General features: G+C 32.4%; 3 protein-coding genes across 4 annotated transcripts; 2 read left to right on the top strand and 1 right to left on the bottom strand.

Moving 5' to 3' along the window:
* Positions 1-273: 273 nt before the first annotated feature.
* Positions 274-3,848, top strand: LOC145115022 (uncharacterized). Of its 2 annotated transcripts, none has more exons than XM_079051169.1 (4): positions 274-1,053; positions 1,357-1,951; positions 2,056-2,903; positions 3,055-3,848. In XM_079051169.1, exons 2-4 carry the CDS (start codon positions 1,360-1,362, stop codon positions 3,709-3,711), a joined length of 2,097 nt encoding a protein of 698 aa, XP_078907295.1. In that variant the 5' UTR covers positions 274-1,053; positions 1,357-1,359; the 3' UTR covers positions 3,712-3,848. The 2 variants fall into 2 exon arrangements, with proteins under 2 accessions (XP_078907295.1, XP_078907294.1); XM_079051168.1 differs by having other exon boundaries at positions 276-1,053; positions 1,357-1,969.
* Positions 3,849-4,308: 460 nt separating this feature from the next.
* LOC145116127 (uncharacterized) lies at positions 4,309-4,966 on the bottom strand. The gene is made up of 2 exons (XM_079052480.1): positions 4,691-4,966; positions 4,309-4,609 (listed from the first exon to the last, which is right to left on the bottom strand). The coding sequence occupies exons 1-2, from the start codon at positions 4,826-4,828 to the stop codon at positions 4,469-4,471; spliced, it is 279 nt and encodes a 92-aa protein (XP_078908606.1). The 5' UTR covers positions 4,829-4,966; the 3' UTR covers positions 4,309-4,468.
* Positions 4,967-13,561: 8,595 nt separating this feature from the next.
* LOC145111007 (protein LIKE COV 1-like) lies at positions 13,562-16,140 on the top strand. The gene is made up of 7 exons (XM_079047308.1): positions 13,562-13,845; positions 14,371-14,423; positions 14,599-14,708; positions 14,823-14,990; positions 15,077-15,174; positions 15,269-15,395; positions 15,914-16,140. Exons 1-7 carry the CDS (start codon positions 13,705-13,707, stop codon positions 16,006-16,008), a joined length of 792 nt encoding a protein of 263 aa, XP_078903434.1. The 5' UTR covers positions 13,562-13,704; the 3' UTR covers positions 16,009-16,140.
* The last annotated feature ends 1,041 nt before the right edge of the window (positions 16,141-17,181 follow it).

The raw sequence follows: 17,181 nt of genomic DNA, 5'->3' as shown, positions 1-17,181 counted from the left end.
ATCAAAACATATTTGAAGTACTTTAATCCTAAGGAACACATAATTTGATTAGTCAATTAAAACATCATTTAAGATAACTACTCGAATAATAAGTAAAGAATTATAGGCGTTAGAGATGAATATAATAATAGAAAACCAAAAATTTCAAGAATCTAGACAAAATTACGCTATCATTTTTCTAATACAATACTTTTACTTTTTAATACAATACTTTCATGGGGAAATAACGGTTGTGTTATCAATCAGCACAAGCTTTAGATTTTCACATTAAATATTTTTAGAGGGTCTTCACTCTTTCTTCATAATCACATGCGGGTAGCCAAAACGATGATGATTTTATCACATGATGATATGATTTTATAATATAAGTATTGCTTAATTTCGATGAAGTATAATTTCTTGGGATACCCCTAAAAATAAGGGCTCTGAATTCATGATGATACCCATGAGAACATTGATCACAGATTTCCTTAAAACTTTCAATTATTGCTCACCTGACCTAATAATGTTCTTTTAAGTTTTTAACTCCCCCACCATTTTGCTTCAAATCGCTACTAAATCTTCAGCGACTACGTTGCTTCATTTGCAAACTTCCTCTCGTTAGCCATTTTTCAAGTTCTCGCCTTCATCAATGGCAACTGAAAAGATTTCGGTGTCGATTGTTTAACCCGATTGAAAACAATTTCATTACCTTCTTGAAATCTTGATTTCAATAATCAGTACACTCTGTTTTTTTTTTCTTTTGTTTTCATGGTGGGAAAAGGGGAAATCAGTAGTGTTTTCGAGGTGGGTTCGCAACATAAAGTCAAGATTCATACGCTCTTTTGTTTTTTCTGTGTGGATCTGGTCTGCTCTCTTTTCGTTTTCTCATCACGGAACTAACGGATACCATGTGAGAAACTTAATTTCGTGGTCATTAATGGCGGTTTTGTGACCTCAATTTCAATTTTCTTCATCTGGGTGTTTCCTTTTAGTTAAACATTTGAGAAAGAATTTGGGTTTTAGTCGATGGTGATTACTTCTGTCTGGTAGCAAATAAACACTCGAAAAAAGGTACGCTTTCTTCTTCAATCAAACGCGTATTTAACCTAATTCACTTCTAGCTTTCTTTTTGGCTTCTTGTTTAGATCTGTCACTGTTTGAACTTGATTCTTTAATGGCGGCAATTGATGATTCTTCAATTTTTTTTTGCTTTTGTCTTTAACTGGTATGAAGCCGGACAATTTCTTCGAATTTTGTCTTTTTCTCGATTAAAAATCCTCAACAGATTGCGCAACAAATGTACCCCAAACGGGGTTCTTCTTAATTTTTTATAAATTTTCTGACTTCTTCAATCCATTTTTTTGTTCTAATTAGAATATGCCTCAAGAACGCTTGAGATCAGTTGTGTATCGATCATTTGTCACCTGCGAAGATCCAAGAGGTGTCATCGAAGGGAAAACAATCAGAATCTCCAAAACTGATCCTACAAAAACGTTAAAGAATTCGAAAGAAAAAGAAAAAGAAAAAGAAAAAATGTCTTCTAGTAAAGCCCCATCTTCCTACGAGCTTGTCGAGGTCAAAAATGGAGCTCAAAAGCTAAACGAAGCTATCGATTCTTGGTCAAACGGGGGTCATTTCAGAAGTCAACCGAAAGATATAGCTAAAGATTTGCTAAAAGGCGCTCTTGATCTTCAAGAATCTCTCATGATGCTTGGAAAATTGCAAGAAGCTTCATGTATGACTAAGTTGAAGAAAAAACAAGAAAAGTCAAGTGAAGTTCTTGTTGGGAAAATCAACTCAGATCGATTTGAAAGCTTTCAAAGTTATGATATGGGTTTTGAAAAGCAAAGAAAATCAGAAAATGGGTCTTCAAAAGATTGTTATTCAGAGCTAAGGGATGTGATTAGAGATGGGCTTTCAAAACAAAATCTTTTGCCAAACAAGTCTTTTCAAGAAAGTGCTTTTTCAGGTAGCAGGGAGCTAGCAGGTGCTAAAAAGTTTAAATCCGTATACTGTTACTGATACTGTTACTGATAATACCGATATTGTTACTGATAATGATATTGTTTGTAGGTGAAAGGAAATTGCAGTTGTCACCGGATATGGCTTCAACGAGTTCAAGTAGATCTTCTTCAATGGTGTATTCGACTCATGAGTTTACATCTTCTGAGTCATTATCTTCAAGGGCTACTGAGGATAAGTCAAAGGGGTCAAACTTGATTGCAAAACTCATGGGGTTAGATGAGTTTCCTTCAAAACCAGTTCCTTCTACTTCTATTAATAAGTTGAAAAGTAGCAAAATGAGGCCATTTTTTGATGTTGATTTGCCAAATGGAAAGAAACCGAACTTTTTTGCTCAAAAGATGGATAGAGAACATATGACATTAGATGAAATCATCAAAATGGTGCAAACGAAAGGGCTTTTGAGAAGCAACAAACGGGAAATTAAACAAAAAAGATTTGAAGATGATGATGTGCCACCGATTGTTTTAATGAAACCCCAGAAAGGTAAAGGAAATGTGAATGTGAATGTGAATACAAATTCGATTAGAAAGCTTCATCAAGAAAAGGCGAAAGCCGAAGAGAAAGCAATGAAGAGTAGAGAGAAATCGGGGTGTAATAAGCAGAAAGGTTGTGTTCAAGGTGTTATGAAACAAGAAAGAAAGCAAGAAATGGAGAAAAAGATAGATAAGATTCAAAAGATTCCACCACAATTAAAGAAGAAACAAGTTGAGAATGTGAAATTAACAAATTCGGATTCGAAAAATGATTCCTTGAAGCCAAAGAAAAAAGCTCTCACGAATCCCATCACAAAACGAATATCATCTTCAGGTTTATCTTCCAACAAGTCTAGTAATCAAAAGAAGAATGTGAAGTTAGAAAAAGTGGTCAACAAAGTCAACGAGCCGTCGTCTACCATTGTGAGTTCTTTTAAACTTTAGATATTAGAAATTGGCACGTTTTAATTCCAATGTGGATTGGGCTCTTTGTGGATATTGGGATCGAAGAATAACCCTTTATTTTTACGAAAGTATATGTTTTTAATCCTAACATTGATACATGGTATTGCAGATTCATGAAGTTTTACAGATTGATTCGCCTAAAGAGCAAGAAATTCAAGATTCTGAAGTTACAAGAAATGATCCGGAAGAAACGGGTGTTTCTGATGTCAACCAACCAAAAGACGAAATCTTGAAAACTACAAACAGTTTTCAAGATTCCAAAATCTTGAAAACTGAAAGCAATATTCAAGATTTTGAAATCTTGAAAACTGTAAGTAGTTTTCAAAATTCCGAAATCTTGAAAACTATAGGCAGTTTTCAAGATTTCGAGCCCACAAATTTTGGGCTTTTTCAAGACTGTGTAAACGAGTTTTTGGAGCATGAAAACCGAAGGAAAAATCCATGGCTTACAATTTCCATGTTAGCATCAAGAAATTGTGGTTTAGAAGAAGACGAGTTAATGAGGGAGATTGTGAAAGGAGTTGAAAATTTAAGAAATTATAGTAAGTTTTCAAATGAGAGTTCGAATGGAGATACGGTTTATGAGTTTTTAGAAAGAGATTTATGTTTAAATAAAATGGGAGGAACATGGAGTAGTGGTTGGAAAGATGGTTGTACTCTAGATGAAGTTGAGGAAGCTGTGTTGGATTTGGAGAAGATTGTTTTAAGTAAATTAATTGATGATATGCTTATGGAACTTGTATTAGAAATAGGTTTTAGATCGTGAAAAGTTTCTTTTGTAACGTTTTATAGTGTAAAGAAAATGGAATATCTAATGATATTATCATAGTATATTTTGGGATATAATGTTATGTATGTAGATAAAGAAAAAAGTTAAATGATAGAAATAGTTGCAAACTTTTATTGATTTTGTTTATTATAGCATCCTATTTTTGGTTTTTTTTATTGTAACATTGAAATTTTAAAAATTTACCACAATATGTCATTCAAACACAAAGAATTTATGTTACTCTAATGTATGAAAAAAGATAAAAAAAATTAAAGCATGATATACTATAATCGGGAAGATTTTTCAAAAATGCATTGCCTTGGTAAGAAAAAAAACGAAGTAATAGAAATAACTTTTTTTATATAGTACATTCTTATAAAAGAAAGTAATAAATAGAAATAAATGAAAATAGAATGTTATAATAGCCAACAAATTGAAGTGCATTATTATTTCTTGCATTTAGACTTGCATAAAAAACTGAAATTGTTATCTCCTTATTAAATTTGATGTTTCACATAATCACACGCTATCTTAGATAGAGAATTTTAGTATATTAAGCAAAATTTTAAAATTTTAAATTTCCTAGTGCTCCTCTTTTTCAAGAAAACGAGTACTACTTAACTAATCTGAAATTAAGATCATGGCCAAATAAAAAGGGTACACAATTAAATGCTGCAAGTGATTTGGAACAATCTATCTATTCTATACATATAAAGTCATAAAGATGAAGAACCCTAATTCTTGATAAAGAAAATCATGAAGCACCTTTAAAGATAAGGAAACTGAGAGTCTCCAATGAGAAATAGATGAAAGACCCTTTTGAATGAGTGAAAAAACAACTAAAATTTGAACCCACAACACATTGCCATCCACTTCCATAAACCCTATCAAATTCCTGCATATTCATCAAAACCCCACAAACTTATTTCACAAAATTAATCACAAAAAAAGAAAGATCTACAAGCAAAAAAGATACCTTCTTGATGTAAGCAGCAATGGAGGTGTAGTCAACAACATCATAGATATCAAGAGCTTGAGATGCAGAATCCATGGCATGAGCCTGCATCTTCAATGGCATATCTGTGTCCTTCACATATGCTTTCCCTTCCAACATATTCTATAGTTTCTTGATTTTACCCATGAAAATCAAGATTCTTGGTATTTAATATTTATAGTGTGATCATTGGAAAATAGGAAAAGAGTGTGATTGTAGATGAGAAATTAGGGGCCATAAGTCCTTTAACAAACATGAAAGTTCTAGTCGACGGATTTTAGACGTATAAGAGAGGTCCACTGCCATTGTATGGTGGCATGTTTTGTTGTTTTTCACAAGAGTCTCAACATGTACCCATCAAGTTAGTTGTTATCCAAGATGACACCCATGACTTATGATTGTCACTTTTTGTATATAAAGTACCACACCTTTATTTTATTTTCATTATTCAAAGGGAACTATCGACACGTAATATGTAACATGTGAAATGACATAAATATTTGTCAACATCGTATTTGATTAAGTTTAGAATGATCAATTTAAGTTTCAGACTTGTTACGTGTTGACATATCATTTAAAATTTATTTTTATCAAACTTCATGTGGAATAGAAACAGTAACATAACGTAAGTGTTAGTTAATCTTTATTTGTTGTTGAATTTGCCAAATGAAATTAATTGGGCAAAATGTATTTTGAGAATACATATTGAAAAAAAAACATTTCCTTTTATAAAGTAAAATTTGATTTTATATTGTTATGAGCAATTCCAAGGTCAAGTATAGGGTGTTATTTGGTCGGTTTTTTTGGTTTTCGGTTAAATCAATTCGGTTTTTCGGTTTTCTTATATCTTAAATCCTATCATAACCAAACCGAATAAGGATCAGTTTAATCGGTTTCGGTTTATTATTGGTTATGTTTTTTTTGTTCGGTTTACCGGTTAAACCGAATAAAATTTCACACGTAGTTTTAAAAAAAATTAAAATAGAAAAATACTAACTTTTACTAAATGGAGAAAATTCACTAATATATAACATATTATATTCAATTTTTCACGATGTGTTGTCTTGAAGAGCCGATACAAACACACTAGTAGTACAGATATGTTAATATAGTTTTACTAGTATATGAAGATGAAAGAAATAATCGTAAGTTAATTGACATGTGACTAATTTGTTGTTGTTTTTTTAATATAAAATATAAAACAATTATAAATTTATAATAGTTACTAATTAAATAATTAGTTATGAAAATCTATATAGTAACTAGTCTATAAAATTATATATAAAATGTTAATTCATATATATATATATATATATATATATATATATATATATATATATATATAAATTAAATTGCTTATTCAGTTTTTTCACTTTAAAAAATAATAAAAATATAACCAAAATCAAACCAAATAAGATATCTTTATTCGGTTACCAAACCAAATTAACCAAAAATCACATAATTCGAACCAAACATACCAAACATCATTTGGTTCGATTTGGTTATTCGGTTTTTGTTTTTTTATCACACCCCTAATCAAATATGGATTACCAAAGTCTTTTGTCAGTTTTAGGCTGTTATATTTTTTGAACAGCGAACAATAAATATATTAGTAAAAAAGAGGACTTAAGCAAAGAGTTCAAGTCAGATGCAACAAAAGTTTAAAATAGAGTAAGACCAAACCCACCAATCTAAATTACAAAATTTAAACCTATGCTTTAACCAATTAAAAGTTTTCACACAAATGTCATATGCAATAACTATGACAACTCGTCGATCATTTCTTAAAACAACTCCATTATACGCTTCCCAAATAAACCAAAGAGTGGTATAGATAACATACATCACAAGTTTTATTTGCCCTTTCAAAAAAAATCACAAAGTTTGTGAAGATTTCTTCCCATGTCCACATAATCGATCATCTTCTCCAAGTCCGAGCAAGAATAAAGAGAAGCTTCTAAAAAATAAAGAGTAATTCACAAGCAACTGCCACAATTTATCAACAAACACACAGGAAAACAAAAGGTGGTCAACACTTTCATCCATGTACCTGCAAAACAGACACAACTGTTATACATTTTCTTCTATTCTATATCAGTCATCATCATCATCTTATTTCTATTTAATTTTTAATTTATTTGTTTCCATCTATGTTAATTTTTTTTTCCCTTCAATCTTTATTTTTAACACAAATAATAATAAGTAAATTTAAGATAAAATATTAATAATTAAAATTATCACTAAATTAAAAAAATTAAAATACAATAAATTAAATTAAAAAAGAAAATTACATACTAATAATATTAACATTTAAAAAGAAGTCCTATTTTTTGTTATTACGTCCTTCACCGTTTGAGCCGCTTTAAGTGTGCTTCCCCTTAGATGATTAATATTCACCATTAAGATTTTAAAATTTTCATACTTTCTTTCATATTTTTTGCACGGATTTTTCGTTGAGTGTTATTTATTTATTTATTTATTCATTGAATAAAAAATTTTCATTAAAAATATAGCAATAAGCTAGACTACCAAAAATTACATCATTCTAAACAAAATATGATAATAAAGCCACCCAACCCTATTAGGTTTTACATTTCTACACCTATTAGAAGCCCAAAATCTCAATATCATAGGCTTCACTTTGGTGAAGATAGTAGCATTCCGAACCAACTAAAGAACCCAGTAAAGCATATAGCAAGTGGCTTCCAAGAAAGTCTTGACAATATGGTATAAATGAAGCCTCAAAAATCACCTAACTAATCTGCATACGTGTCAAAAATATGATATCTAAATCCCACCGAGTTCCAACCAAGGACTAAATAGAAACTGACACACTCACTTTGATAGTGGACATAATTCCAGCTAAATGGAATAAGTTAGTCACTATCATGGTCAAATATTTGAATAAGTTGCCTGCCATAACCAATTTGGAAAGGAGAGGTATTGACATTCCTTATGTGTTAGGTCGAGTGCTTTCTATTTGATACGAAGTTTTTCTTTTTATAGTTTATGTGTTGACAAATTCCATCCCTAAACTTTATAGCTTATGTGACAACTTATGTCAAAACGGTCAACCATGAGGTAACGGGAGTTAATCCCAAAAGTATCCAGGAAGCACTCACGTCGATCCATCCTAATTGACATATAAATATAAGATGCTTAAACAAGTTTTTAAACCAAACATAATATTCCATAAGTGAAAACACTTTCAAAATATATTTCATGAATACAACAAATTATATACATCAGTCACATAGAAATAAAGAGTATCATTATATATAAATAAGTCAAACTTCTACCCAAAGTAGTTATACAGGACATGTATTCTTGGTATTTACTCACATTAGCTTCATATTAGGCTAGTAGTTTATGCTCATATATAAATAGTTTATGCTCATCATTTAAGTTGTATTAAGCTATTAATAATTAATTAAAACACGACGAATCTATTTTATATTATAAATAAGCTAGTTAAGTCACTGGAAGAACAATGAAATTGGTTTGAGGTCAAACGGATCAACCAAATAAAAGTTATGATGTTTTCATGGTTTCAAGATAGAATAGGACATGGGTTGTGTCCTTTGATTCTTTTAAAAAAAATATGAACCGTGTTAGTGCCCGGACCTATCCATTTCCATATTTCTGACAAGTTTAGGTAATGTACAATGATTTCACTACTCTCAAACCTTCATAGACCCTCCACATTAGAAGTGTATGTGAAATAAGTCCTAATAACATATTTTACTACTTAATTACAACTTATTTCATTAATGAATTAATTAGCAAGGTCTTAATATTTTGAAAATTTTGATGATTTTGATAGAAGTCGTTTAACTCCCACATTAAGCCTTAAGCCTCATTTAACCTCATAAATTCATCTACATTGATTCCAACTTTCTTAATAGAGTTAAATGATACCCTAAATTGATTTTAACCTTTTAAAACATAATTATACAAAGATAAATGGACAAAAGTGATGATCCATTAAATCAATAACATGCAAAAATTGTAAACACTCAAATGAAGTTCCATGTGTTCCAATATAACACAAAACCACTATTAATTACAAATCATCAAAAATCATGTTTCAGTTTGACTGAATCACTTAAGATTAAAACATTCCAATGAGTTCTAATGGTCAAATGACTAGATTAAACAATGAAAATGAGCTTGACACACTCCATTGAAGCCAAATGTCAACTTGAAAATCTCCATTAGATCAATTAGCATAACTATTAACAAATTGTGGATTCATTAGCTTAAATAATTCTTATAAACATCAAAGTAAACCTAGAAACAACATTAACTTTATGAGAATAAACTTGTATTGAAATTTCCATCGTTGTTAGTGTTTTGAAGCTTCAAAAATTCATTTATACTTAAATCAAGTTTGAAATGCTAAGAAATGAAGAAGACTAGCAATATAATGATCAAAATAATTCAAAACCTCAATCAAACATCTTTAACATGCTTAAATTTTGGGTTGGAAGATTTCTCCTAACCCTAACTTGAATTTAGGAAAAAGATAAGGTTTAATTGTATCTTTTCAATTCTCCTAGCTCAATTTTAACACAAAGACTTTGATTTCCACTCCAAAACCTTCTCAAAAGCTCCAAATCTCCATAGGTATTTTTCAATCTCTAGATTAGATTTGAATCATATAGGTTGGGGAGAAGATAGTTTCTTAACTTATGCAATTGTTAACTATTACCCCTCAACTCTATATTTTATCACTTTTACCACCAATGGACTTTAACAACTAGCCTTAATTTGATTTTATAAATTTAACCCCTTACAACAATAATTGTAACAAATATGGTCCATAATATTTATTCAAGTTAAGCCTTGATCAACATACAAGGGTTTTCCTAAATTATCAAAATTACCCCACTTTTAGATATTTTGCCATATAAAATCATAAAACTTTATTTTCTAATTGAGAACTTAAAAATATTTTCATTACTTTCTTTTTATTTACATAATTATATATTTATTATTTAATTTAATTATTTTAATAAATTTTAAACTTAATCACGAAATGAGGATGTTACACATGGATTTATGAATTCATCCATTATTAAATGAAACAATTTTGAAGTATGATTAGGCTTGTGAGTGTTTTTAGATTTAATTTTAATGATTCCAAGTCCAATTCATGTGTTAAAATCACCATGATGGTCAGATTTTATGTTATGAAACTTTGATGAAGTTTATGAACTCTAACATTGGTGGATCATCCTTGACAATTTAAATTTTGACTATGAATTTAATATTGTCTAATGATTTTGAATTAGATTATAGTGTTATAAGTTCAAATAATCGGATAGATTCCAATTTAGTGGTCATACCTTAAGTTTTAAAGTTTTAACTGGGAGATAGTAAAGACCATTATTTATTTGATAAATTAGGGATGTTCTTGAATTTAATCATATTTTTAAGTTAGTGTTGGAACAAAGCATTAAACTCTAATTAAGCATCCTAAGTCATTAGAGTTGGAATTAGCAGTCTTGGGATCAAAGTATACAAGTTGCGAAAGCTTATTGGAGGTTTAAACTCGTTTTGTGTTATTAGGTCAATCCACTCGGTCGAATATAGTCCTAGTTTATTCCATAACCTTTCCATAAACTTATGCATGATATGTAAGGTATACAATGTGATGTTAAAGTATATATAATTTAACTTGGAGAATTATAAGGTAACTAACAACTAATTACTTAATTAGTGATGATTTTTAGGTGACCATTTAGACATCCAAACAACTCTAGAAGTGAAATTTGGTATCCATAATAACTGAGGTGAGTTAATTACCTAAGAACAAATTACTGAAATCGTCCCTGTGGTTTTACGAAAATTACGTGTTTGTCCCTAACTTTTTTTTTGCACTCGGACGATCCCTACCATTTTAGTTTGTTGCGTTCTTCGTCCCTGACCAAGGTGAAAAGACTCTTTTGCCCTTTCTAATGTATTTTCCCTTACTATTATTATTATTGATTGTATATTTATTAATAATAAAAACAATAATTAGGCCCACTTTACAACCCCCCCCCCCCCCAGCACCATAACCAGTTAACCCCACCATATTTTTGCCCCCACCCACTTCTTTCATCACCGACAACCATTGCCGACGACCTCCAATCGCCGGACACCATCTCCGACCACCTCTTCTTTCCGATCATCACCATCATTCCCACCCTCACCCACCGGCGTAGGGAAACGAGAGGAACGATGGTGCAGAGGGAGGAGCGAGGAGGGAGCAAATGCAATCGATGGTCAGACCTCTCAATGGATCAGATGAGGGCGACGAGAAGAGATGGGGGCGACGAGACGAAAACGGGCTGATTAACGAGATATCCTTCCGTCTTCAGCCCTAGACCTCTGTAACTCATCTTCTTCCATCTACCACGTCTTCTTCACCTTCTGACTTCAAGAAACATTTCCTTCAGGCAGATCTACGCCATCTCCACCATTTCCATGAAATGCTTCTGATCTGCTTGTTCTTTGGACCAGAACAACAATGGTGGTGACTGGTGAGGGATCCAAACTGGTGGGGAGTACCAGATCCAAATCTGAAACCCCCTGTTCTTTTCTCCGCCGCAACAACAGTGACGGTGGCAGATGCTAACCGGAAGTAGAACCAAATCTAGATCTGTTGGCGGTGTTCGATATTGGTTTTCGATGTCAATAACGGTGGTTAGATTGACACATGTGGTGGTGGCGGTCAGGTTTCTAGAGGTCGTCGGTGGTGGATTCGATTTTTCTAGATATGAGTCCCGGTGGTTGTTGGTGGTCTCCGGTGACTACTGGTGGTGTCGAGTGGCATTCATAATGGTGGGAGTGAGAGGAGACTAGGTCCTACATATCTATAAATTGTTTAATTAGTTTTTTTATAATTTATAAATGACAAACGAGAAAATTAATAAAGAAAATACAAAGGGCAATATAGTCTTTTTATTTCTATAAAGGACGAAAAACGCAATAAAATCATAACCTAGGGACGGTCCGAGTGCAAAAAAAAAACTTAGGGACCAAACTAGTAGTTTTAACCAAACCATAGGGACGATTTCAGTAATTTGTTCATTACCTAATAATACATGTCCCTATTATATTTACCTTAACTAAATTCTCTTTTAACTGAAAAATTATATGTGTACACTATGTGAATATTATATATAACACATATATGTGGGAAGACTAGTCTTGAGGTTTTACGAGGAAAATTGGGACGATGTAGGAGTAAGGAATGGTTATGAACTTAAGTATGTGACAATTGGTATCATAGAAAGATGACGTAAGACAATACCAATGTTACACACTTTCATAGGTCCGTAGAGGCAGACAAAAGGGTGAAGCGCCCAAAAGTATAGGCAACTTACTCCATATTTTTGGAAATATTATAGGTGTCCATATGCCAAGGAATCTGACCCAATGGGTTGTGATATAGGATTGTGGTTCATGGATGTGTAGTTAAATGGGATTCTGGGAAGATCCTAAGTGTGGGACTACAGAAAACCATACTATATGGTACTCACTTTGTGAAGTTCAAGAGAAGGGACAAGTTGCTTCTAACTCGAGGGGGTGACATCAAGAGAGCTCCACACTCGAGGGGCAAAGAAGTAGAAGCTCCATCCTAATAGGCCAGAGATCATATGAGGTGGCCATAGTGGGTTTTTGTGTATGGCTATATAATATGTTGATAAACTTGACTTTGCATAAGTTCTTGTTATATGACACAAGGAAATGTTGCATTTTAGCAGTAGGAGAATGTCACGACCCATATATGGTGTGATCGTGGAAACCTATAGAGGAAGACCATGCTACTTTTTAGCTTTTCGTTGAGATCAAAGCGAGATGCATATGCATATATGGCATTGTTAGTCTAGTTGTTTCCATCAAGCCGAGTCATAATCGCAAGAGGGCTTGACTGTGAATGGGATTAATAGCTATAGGGGTAGACACAATTATTCAGTTAAACTAGTTGAGATGTGTATGTAGGAAGGTTGGCCTCGGGGTTTTACGGGGAACCTCACCGCACGGGTATGGAATGGTTTTGAACTTAAGTACGTGACAATAATGTATTATGATGTTTTGGCCTACTAGCAAGGCCAACATCATTTGGTGCCCCGATATGAATTAATGTGTTATATTATAGGACAAGGGCTTGTTTGATATGCCTCTTATTGGGTCTAGTAATAGGCTAAGTCGACTCGGTCAGATCCAAACTATTTAATATAGGTATATAAATCAGTCTGGTATCGGACTGAAACCGAAAAACCGAAAACCAAATAATCCTCCAAATAAGAACTAAAAAACGGACCGAATACCACTATTCGGTTCAAATCAGTTCAGTTCGGTTCTATTAAGAAATGTGCTATCTAAGAAGGTGTTCGGAACCGGAACAAAAAAACATTAAAAACCGAATAAGCCTTAAACTAAAAACTAAAAACCGGACCAAATACCACTATTTGGTTCCAACCAGTTCCAGTTCGGTTCGGTTTTTCGATTAAAAAACTCATCTCTAGTTTAATATCACACTTAAAAAGCCTCTAACTTAGTCATTGATTCTTTGATATGTCTCTTAATTTATAGTTGTGCGTGACTCAATCATACATTAACTTAATCATATATTGACTCAATTAAACCTAACTCAATAAATAACTATCAAACAACCATTTGGTATTTTATTTAATCGTAAATCATATAAAATTTGAGATTTCTTTGAATCACATATTTATAAACTCTGTAGGCATAGTTTTTGGATAAAAAGGAGATAAATTTTTTGATGAAGGACCAAACATTAAAGTTGATATTGAAAGGAGCGTTAACGTAGTGCTCAAAGTATATATTTATATATTCAGGGTTTAACAGAAAGTTCTCAAACTCTCGACACGCAACTCCAAATTTATTTAGCCCAGAAGACGTTTCTCAACGATTCTCGATACAAAATTCGTTCTTCTAAGTTCAAGATTATTAGGATATCTCGGAAATTTTGCAGAAAAATGGGTGATCAAATATCACCCGTCATCAGAGACAGAGATCGAGAGCTGCTTCTACCCATCGCCAACACCCCTGATGACCAACAAGTATCTCCAAAACCCCCGTCCTCTGCAACTCCCTTCTCTCATCACGCCGGCCGTGAGGTTTTCCTTCATACCCTTTTGCATTTTCGAATGTAATTTTGTTAAATTTGATTGCTTCATTTTGGTTTGGTTGGTTATTGATCCTAATTGAGTATTGATCAGGGTTTTTTACTTTTAGACGAAACACCTTTTAATGTATATGCTTTTAGGTTTAGTAATTGCTTTGATTTGGTTACTGAAACGAAAAATTAGGTCTTGATTAAGAGTTTTTTAGGAGGGTTTATGAGAATGAAGGAAAATCCTGAATTGTGCTTCGTTCCATTGCCGAATTGAATTGAAAATTCGGATCTTCACTACGAATTGACATTCATTGTCACACGTCTCTTAAAAACAACTCAATTGCAAGTCTTATTTTGGTTATTTGGTCCAAATTAAGAACCAATTGTTCGTTCATATCGTCAATTTTTAGTAATAATCCCAGTTGATGCTCCAAGATTTTCAAAATGTACAATTGATTTTATGTTTATGTCCTATTGGTGTCTCTTCTACATTCACCTTACCTCATACATTACATTTTTCATGTAGACTTTCTCCAAAGTTCTTCAAAGCTGGGCATCTAAAAAATTCATGACTGGATGGTATGCAGAATTCTCATTTCTAATCCTTTTACTTATATATGACATGACATGACATGAACACTTTCTCGATATCTCAACGGTGAAAAAGACGTGAATGCCCTTCTCATTATCATCATAATAACCTACAACCATAGATTAGATTTGAATATATGATCACATTTTCTTTTTGTTGCAGTGTGATCCTATTACCATTAGCTATTACTTTCTACATAACATGGTGGTTTATACATTTTGTGGATGGTTTCTTCTCTCCTATCTATGCTCAACTTGGCATAAATATATTTGGTAAGCATACATGTTATGTATGCTATTCATTTACACCAAATTTCAATGTTAAAGTTTCATGATATTGATCATTTTGATCCTAATTAATCAAATTGTACAAATAATTTTATTTAGGTCTTGGGTTTATAACTTCGGTGACATTCATATTTGTGGTGGGGATCTTTATGTCATCATGGTTGGGTGCATCTGTCTTAAGCCTTGGTGAATGGTTTATCAAAAGAATGCCATTTGTTCGCCATATTTATGATGCCTCTAAGCAAATTAGTGCTGCAATATCTCCAGGTTCGTGGGCCCCACCCTAACTTCTATAAACATTATTTGTGATAATCTATGGTTAACGAAAATCAATTTTTAATCTAAAAATGCAGATCAAAATACACGAGCTTTTAAGGAAGTTGTGATTATGAGGCATCCTCGTGTTGGTGAATATGCATTTGGGTTCATTACTTCATCCTTCATTCTCCAGGTGTGTATTTTTATGTTTTGAAAATTGGTACATATTTGTATAATTATTGATTTATTTGTTAATGTATATATATACATTTTTTGTTGCAAAATAGAGTTATTCGGGGGATGAAGAGTTGTTTTCGGTGTATGTCCCAACAAATCATCTTTACATTGGTGATATATTTTTGGTGAAATCAAAAGATGTTATTAGACCAAACTTATCTGTTCGTGAAGGAATTGGTTAGTTATCGTTTCGTTATTTTGTTAATTTTGTAAATGATGTTTAAAAAGTATTTGAGAAAATAACGACACATTTGGGGAAAATGAAAGGAAAAAATAAATAAAGACAAATTTCTTAAAAGTTAGGACTTAATAGAAAAAGCATTGTTTCACTGACTTTCCTTATTAAGTCATTCTTTCTGTATTAAATAAAAAAGAAACACACATATATATAGCTTACCAGATCAAAACATATCCCCATTAAGTTAACTTAATGGGGACATGATCTGGTAAGGTACACATATGTGTTCCTTTTTTACTTAATACAGAAAGAATGACTTAATAAGGAAAGTCAGTGAAATAAGGCTTTTCCTATTAAGTCCTAACTTTTAAGAAATTTGTCTTTATTTATTTTTTTCTTTCATTTTCCCCAAGTGTGTCGTTATTTTCTCAGATACTTTTTAAACATCATTTATCCAGACAACACTGAAAAAAAAAAAAAACAGTAATTTATTTTGGGATGTTTTTTGTTTGTACAGAAATTGTGGTATCTGGTGGCATGTCAATGCCACAAATTTTAACGACATTTGATTTGGCCATTAAAGAGTATGGACCTAGAAACAACAGAAGCTGAGGAGTATGTGAATATTTTAGATTCTTAAGTTAATTATGTTTTGCACTTGATTAAAAAATCTAACAAAGATCATGTAGACAAATGTTTTGTTATTGAATTTAGGGTTATAATTTTGTGATTCTTGTGGTTTGATTTTGGTGTTATAAATTAGTTATATCGCTATGGAGGTTGATAATGTTTTATTGAGGCAGTTTAATTATGAAAACATGATACGAAGTTATCAAATGATGCTATCGGGTTTATTTAACTTAAGTGAAGGAAATACCAATATAACTTTATCTTTCGGTTTATTATGACATTTTTTTTAACATTATATGTGTTTCTTATTAAATAGTTGTATTTTGGAAACCATCCGACTATACCAAGGAGTAACTAATTATATGGCAGAAAGGTATAATCATATATGATTATACATATGTGTCTATTCACAGAGTAATCATATATGATTATAACGATTGGTAGCAGAAGAGGTATCAGTGGCGGTGGTATAAGTGATAGAGTTGGCGGTGGCGGTGGTATAAGTGACGGAGTTGGCAGTGGTGGGGCCAGATAATGGCAGAGGTGGTGGTAGCGGTGGTAGCGATGGCGGTTGTGGTGGTGGGGAAGACGGCGGAGGTGAAAAGAACGGACGGCGCTACATAATCATTTATGATTATAACTAACCCGCCTGCTGGTACGTCGGAAGGTTAGAGCGGCAGAATTGACTTATGTGGCTGAGGTTGAATATCAAGATTACTATTTTATATTGAATCTCAACGCATTGGACGGAGCATATATAGGGCCGGGGGGATGTGGCCCCCTTAATTTCTTTTTATATATAGTCCATAAGTATTGAAAAGGTTACATATTATGTCCAAAACTATAAAATTTGACTTTGGTCCCCCTATTCTTCAATTTTTATACGTATTTTATTTTCGGCCCCCCAATCATAACTTCAAGCTCCGTCACTGTCTCAACGGAACTTACATCTAAGTTAATTATATAGTTTTAATGGGTTAAAAAAGAGCAAAAGGTGACAAATTGGCTTAATGCTATTTTGTGACCAGTTCCACGAATAGTAGTTGAAGTAAGGTGCAAAACTATTGTGTTCGATTAGATCAATGAGATTAATTTCCGGTTTGTTTTTTTAGAACGACATATAAAACCAACAAGAAGCTAGGGAAAAGGAAAAAT

This window comes from Lactuca virosa, chromosome 5, assembly GCF_052849685.1.
Source record: "Lactuca virosa cultivar CGN04683 chromosome 5, Lactuca_virosa_CGN04683_v6, whole genome shotgun sequence".
Classification (NCBI taxonomy): domain Eukaryota; kingdom Viridiplantae; phylum Streptophyta; class Magnoliopsida; order Asterales; family Asteraceae; genus Lactuca; species Lactuca virosa.
Note: the sequence above shows the minus strand (reverse complement) of the source record. Positions and strands in the feature narration are given on the sequence as shown.